Below are 7,004 nucleotides of genomic sequence, written 5' to 3' on the forward strand. Positions count from 1 at the left end.
GCTATTATAACCACAGAACAAGGATCTGAAATAAATCTACAACAGCTTCTTGATTATACATTAAAAAGCATTTTAAAATCAATATTAGACAAAGAATATATAAAAAGTGAAACTTTAACTCTGACATGTAAATACGGATTCGATGGAAGCTCTGGGCATAGCACCTACAAATAAGTATTTAGCTCCACAGAAATGACTGACGAATATTTATTTTTAGTTGCTATGTCACCCCTTAACTTGTCAGATGAAAAAGGTTATATTTTTTGGAATAATCCTCGCTCTTCGTCAACATTTTTCTGTCGACCAATTAATATATATTCTTCAGAGTAGCCTAGAAATAGCTAATCTAGGTGAAGAACCAACATATGTTGGACGAACCTCGAAGAATGTACTTGATCTAACACTTTACACAAGCAAGCATGTTATGGTACAGGAATGGGAAGTGTTGAGTAGGGCCTCATTCTCTGATCATAGATACATAAGCTTTCAGGTTATATTCCGCTAAAAAAATTATCTTATATCCTTTATAAATCCCAAGAATAGGAACTGGGACTTGTATAGGATTATACTATCAAAGTCACCAATGATACGCCGGAAATATAGGTCACACGTTGCACTTGAGAAAGGGATTGAATTGGTACCATGGTCAAAAACGATATTCAGAGGATGCTTGAGGTTCGGCTATGTTCCTGTATTGTGGAGAGAAGCGAGAGTTGTGTTTATTCCGAAAGCTGAAAAAAGCAACCCTCTCTACTCGAAGGAATACAGGCCCATTAGTCTGACCTCATTTCTCCTGAAAACGTTAGAGAAGATTCTAGACACATACATTAGAGACACAATTGCGCCGGACGTATTATCCAAGGCGCAGCACGCTTACACTAAAGGCAGATCTACTGAAACTGCACTTCACTCACTTGTTCTAAACATAGAACAGGCGTTAGAATGTAAGGAGTATGCTCTAGGAGTATTTCTAGATATATCAGGGGCCTTTAACAACGTGGCGAAAGAATCTATTTTAAAAAGCATAGAGTCACTTAATGCGCAACTCGCGATTTATCTATGAATAAGGCAGCTATTAGCTAGCAGGAAGATAAGAGCAGAATGGAACGATACGAGCGTCACCAAATATGCACTTCGCAAGGTAAGGTACTATCGCCGCTATTATGGTTACATGTAGCAAACGAAATGCTCAAGAAATTTGACGGAGTGGCACCAAACCTAGTGGCATATGCAGATGACATAGCTGTAGTAGTTACGGAAAAGTACCTGGACGACATCAGTAATGTGATGAATAACAAACTTAAAACGGTACATCAATGGACATCTCGCGCAGGGTCAAGGATAAATGCCGGAAAAACGGACATGGTACTTTTCACCAGGAAGTTCAAGGTTCCGACGTGGAACCTCCCGAAGCTGGGCAACAACGAACTACTTCTCAAAGACCATGCAAGGTACCTCGGAGTAATACTAGACAGTAAATTGCTGTGGAAGCACAATGTTGAGGAAAGGGTGAAAAAGGCCAGTAATGCGTTGTACGCATGTAAAAGAATGCTGGGCGTTACTTGGGGTCTATCACTCTTTCTGATGCATTGGTGCTACACGGCGGTAGTTAGACCGATATTGCTGTATGGGGCCGTAGTATGGTGGTCTGCGACAAGAAAACTGATATAATTAATGCCACTGGAAAGGATTCAAAAACTCGTGCATAACAGGAGCGCTGAAAACCACTTCAACGGCGGCGCTGCACAGTGATTCAGGTATATGGGCTAATCGGACAAAAATCACTACTCCTGTATTACTTTACCGATTTTAATTTAATAAAAGCAGTTGTGTAGCTCATGTATAGAGCTACAACTGTAGCATGAAAAAAAAGTTCTGGCTAAGTTAGGAGGCAGGAAGTATAAACGAAAAATTTTAGAATGTTAAACATTGAACTTTTAATAATATTAATTTATTTAAAACAATAATTTTTGCTATACATTTCAAAAAATCAAAATTATGTTTCCTCTTTAATTAGCTAGGAATATTTTTAACGCATTCACCAAATTTATATAATAAACTTTAAATAATAAAAAAAAAAAATATTTTTCAGTAGTACAAAAAAATATACTTAACATAGGAAAGGAAGAAAAAGAAAATTATTTACATAGTTAGTCACTATCTGAAATATTTTCTAAATCAAATTGATTTACATTTTTGTCTAAAATATAGGTTTTAATATCCGAAAAATTAAAAGAATGCGAAGTGGTAGTCTTTCTCAGAGAAGATATAAAGGGGTCTGATGTTACTAGTAAATATGTCATAATATCTTATTAGAATTTTATTTATTATTCTAGAATTTTTTCGTGTATGATAAAGACGACTATTTCGTACCTCCTTATGCCTAGCTTCAAGTGCGTCTTCTGCCAGTTGCCCTATTGGTAAATCAAAATGTTTAATGATCTCTTCGCCATGAACTAATAATTTATGGGCACTGGAAGGCATATAAAACCAGTCATATAATTCAATGTAAAGCTTTCCGGTATTATTTAAAAGTTCTCGAAAATTGTCGATGTTAATTAGCTTTCCAGAAGACACAACACGTAATATTTGAGAAAATTTAAAAATCAAATTCTCATCAATGCCCGTTATTTCAGAGCTTATTTTGGGATTTTGAAAAAACCTTGCCGTATTCCCATCATTAGTGGACCCGTAACCTGGCTTAGGTTTATCCACAACTAAGCCTAATTTTCTTTTAAAGTCGTCTTGAATTTTTTTCTTTTAAATATCAAATAACGCTTTTTTTTCTGTGCCTTTTACTTGCCAGCTTCTAAAAGGAAGCCTATAAGCAATATGTAATAAACATTCGAAGCTACGGATCCACGAATGAAGAGATGACATCCCAAAATTAAAATTTTCGATTTTAACTGGTTGTCTAAGAACTTCTTTTGTATTCATTTGTTTTGGTGTAGCTCCACAAATGAAGCAAGTTTGAGTAGAATTAGTTTCTGATAAGGTATTAATGCAACTTCCATCAAGCATTGTAAAGTGAAATTTAAAATTTACAGTGTAATTTTTCTTTTGAAAATTTACAGTTATAGGTTTTAAATCGTTTATTTCTTGCTGTAGTCTCAAGCCTTCTGTTTTAACTAAATCGGAATTTTCTTTAACAAAAATAAATTTATATTAGTTAAATAGTGACTCATCTCGGTCGTGACTCACCAGACCGTGTGATGTGCGTTTGCGTCCGTTCCTACCACCAGAGCGTGCTTCTTTCTGGCAGCTGTTTCTACCAGCTTTCGAAGTTCTGTCGGTGGTGCTTCTTCATCGTGGGGCATATAACAAGACCCAAAGAGTAAAGTCTCATCCTTACAGCCCTCCACCGCCACCACCGTCAGACCGTCTGAAGAGGGATTTTGATCAATATAAGAACATATACTCATTTTGACCATTATCGCTGTTCTTATATTATTTTTTCCAATGCAGGTGTTGTAGCTATGTGACTTTACACTGGAGACTATCCATGGTTCCTGGACTAGAACCACATCGTAGCCGACTGCTTCTATGTTGAGCAGGAGCTCGGCTGAGGCGTTCGTCCTTTTGTGGAGGTTTATCAGAAGGACCTTCAGCATCTGGCCTCAGTACCTTCTCGGGGTTGGATACTTCCTCCAGCTCACTCTTCTCCACTTCATGTATATTGACAGAGGCTTCCAGGATCTCTCATAAACCGAGATCCTTTTCCACCTCCCCTGCAGCGAGCGTGTTGTGATTGTTATCTGCCCGGTTGTGCTTTTTGATGCGAAGATGCACGCTACCAACTCGCCAAGCCATCCTCCCGAATCGCGCGTAAAGCAGGTCCTCTGCCGGCTTGCTGATTTGGATAATTTAGTCTTCGCCTCCATCAGCAGTTGCTGGTTTTGCCACGCTCAACACTTTCCAGTCGTCTGTCGGCACGTCTGTGTTCTGTCTTTGTAGTAGTCGCAGTGCGTTTTCCGGTTTTACCAATCGCGGAATGAAAACCTTTGCCGTCGGGAGGGAATGCAGCTGCGATCAACAATTTCTGGTGATGCTCCCTCCCAAAGGCCTTGAAGCGTTTTTACTGCTTCCTTTAGCCATGTGAGCGTGGGGCCATCCTTACACTTCTTAATTTTGACGCCATTGAACCACATTGCTCCGACGAATGCTGGCATGGGTGCGTTCGGCTCTGCGTCCATTTTCGTAAACAGGGTTTCCAGTAGCTTCATTTCCACTACCTTCCATCGTTCCTGCGACATTCGCCCCAGCTGGTCACTACGGTCAGTGAGTGCCACTATGAGGTGCCTCTTGGCGATTTCACTGGCCGCTGCCGCTGCTTTCGACGTCGCAGGCCTTTCGTCTCCGTTTCTCGGTTTAGCCATCTCGTGCCTGTGCTTCTGCTATTTCGATGGCACTGAGGCCTCGCTATCCGCAGAACGCTGCCTCTTGATGGCTAGCTCTCCTTCTATTTTGTTCAAATACTTCGGATCGGAGGCTGCGAGCATTGGTTTTGCGGCGTAGAAGGCCCGGCCATTTTGTATATCCTCTCTGGCCCAAGCCAACCGGTCCTCCTCTTGCTTCGTCAGGTTGGACTTGCTGCCAATTCGGTCATAAACTTTGACCGAGCTTTGGCCTTCAGCTTCTCTTTATCAGGCTTGATCCTTGGCCTGTTCTTGCTATCCGAAGCAACATCATTGGGCCCATCCAGAGAACGCAGAAGAGCCCCTTCATCAGCTGTGTTTGTGCTCCCGACGCTAACGTGGTCCGAGTCTTCATGGAAAACGGCACATCCGCGATGAAGGGCGTTATGTGTGTGTTTGGCAGTAGCATTACGACCACTGTAGCCTGCTCCCGCTACAATGGAAGTTTTGTCGCTTAAGTTGTTATTTGTATTCATCTTTTTCGTACGACCACCTGCTCGACGGTACACCATGGCAGTGCCCCATGCCGTGGCAAGGCCACAGTTACTTCCTAGGCCCAGTTTTAAGAAGGCGCCGTTGAAATACAGCCGGTCTGGTGAACCCCCTGGCTGCAAACCATCCAGTGGGCACGGTGTCGCATAACACCCTGGATTAGGGGGTGGGCAAGGAGAGGAAATAACGGGATGAAAGGGGTTTGGGAATGGTGAAGGGATCTTTGTCGATACGGTGATCTTCGCAAGGTGATTGGATGGCCACCAAATAAGCCGTAAAGCGGATGGATGAGTAGCCAACCCCCATACGGAGCTTCCCTCTTAGTTCGTGTTGAGTTACTCCCCATGATATGGCGGTCAGACCACCACTTAAGCCTCATCCCCGCGGCATGATTAGAAAAATATTGCACGGAATGGAATATGGAAGTTAATCTAAGTATCATAAATCGGAAGATTTAAGAACTGTGATGGAATATGGCTATTTGGGTGTCATACTTACACCAAAAATTACATTCGGAAAATATTTGGAAGCCAGAAACAACGCAGCCAAGGCAAGCATTAATTGCACCTGGAAGAACTTTCTTGCTAAATCGTCAATATCGTTAAAAAATAAATGTTGCCCAAGTGTGGAGTTATACATTGTCGGATGAGGTCGACAAACTGCAAATATATTTCTAGACTTCACGCCAAACTATGCATTGGAGCCAGAAACCGTAGCTGATGAAAGCCACTTTTATTTATTGGGTCTTCGCATGAAATATACTTTTAAAACTTTATATGAATATAAAAAAACAGACTCCCGCATAAAATGTTGCGGTATGTGATACGAAAACACATTTTCTGGTATAAGCAGCTTAATGAAATGGGCTCAGAATTAGGATTAACTTTCGACGAATGCATCAATAGTACGCAGTGGCACAACCTTTGCATGCAGTTGCTGTCAGAATTAAAGGCCAAAGACCAGAAAATATAGCGAAGAAGTACTTGCAAGTGCATCACGCGTATATGTATATATGTACATTAGGATGTCCCGAAATATTTTTTTTTAGTTTTTCTAAACGCAAGACCTCTTAAAATTTGTGTAATTAATTGTAGATTCCAAAAATAATTTTTAAATAAAAATTAAATTATATCTTCAGGTCTCTACCGATCTTCAAACTTTAGAATATTTTACCTTTTTTTGTAATTTTTCGCATTTTTTAATTTCGCTGAACTGAATTGAATATACAAAAATATTAACTTTTTTATTACATTCAAGTATAATGTAAACATAATATTTTAATTCGCATGCATTGACAAGTTCCCAATCACTAAATCTTTGCTAGGTTTCAACCTGCAAATACCCTCAATTTTCAACATAATTCGAAGTGTTTCTTACCTTAACTAGGGAGTGTTTTCTTCAAAGCCACTTAGTTTCTTGTGTCGTTAAAGTGCAGTTGCGATTGTTTTATTTTTAAAAGTGGATTAAATAATGAGTTTGAGGCGTAGTGAAACTACTTGTGCTATATTGGGACCTTACGAAGAACTTGGCGATCGACAGCTACCAACCATAAAGGACGTCATTAAATATATTTTATTCGTAAAACACGATCTAAAATTGAAGTACAATGGAAAGGATCCATCAAATTCAGATACATTTGCGATTGTTTCTGAAAAAATATGCGATATTTGGACCAAAGCTTCGATTCCAATCGTAACAAAAGAACGAATTATTCAATTACAAAAACAACATTTCGAAAAATATCTCCATTTAAAAAGATACCCCAAAAACAAAAGAAGTGATAGCTATGAAAATAAACTGAAATATTTCTCAGTGTTATCAGAAAAACTCTTCGACGTTGCTGCTTGTAAATGCACTTCTTTCAAATTTTGTTCATGTTTAAAACCTAAAAAAGTTCACATCAATGAAAGAAATTTTATGTTGGATCAGAGAAATGACAGGAAAATGGCTATTGGCGGAATTGATAAGAAGGAAACGACTAGATTAATGAAACGACAGCAGAGACAAATAGAAGAATCAACAAGGGCAACAAAAAAGTTCTGTTCTACTCAAGAAACCTATTCGGACTCAGCCTGTTATGAAGATGCGATGAGTGAA

The 7,004-nt window shown here is 39.5% G+C and overlaps 1 protein-coding gene across 1 annotated transcript; it reads right to left on the reverse strand.

Annotated features, from left to right (window-relative positions):
• Positions 1–3,977: 3,977 nt before the first annotated feature.
• LOC128869919 (uncharacterized) lies at positions 3,978–4,376 on the reverse strand. Its single transcript, XM_054112517.1, has one exon. It carries the CDS (start codon positions 4,374–4,376, stop codon positions 3,978–3,980), a length of 399 nt encoding a protein of 132 aa, XP_053968492.1.
• Positions 4,377–7,004: the final 2,628 nt, after the last annotated feature.

Source organism: Anastrepha ludens, chromosome X (assembly GCF_028408465.1).
Source record: "Anastrepha ludens isolate Willacy chromosome X, idAnaLude1.1, whole genome shotgun sequence".
NCBI classification, from domain to species: domain Eukaryota; kingdom Metazoa; phylum Arthropoda; class Insecta; order Diptera; family Tephritidae; genus Anastrepha; species Anastrepha ludens.

Bases quoted from the DNA above. Each gene is read 5' to 3' on its own strand.
- LOC128869919 (XM_054112517.1), bottom strand. From the start codon at position 4,376: ATGGCTAAACCGAGAAACGGAGACGAAAGGCCTGCGACGTCGAAAGCA.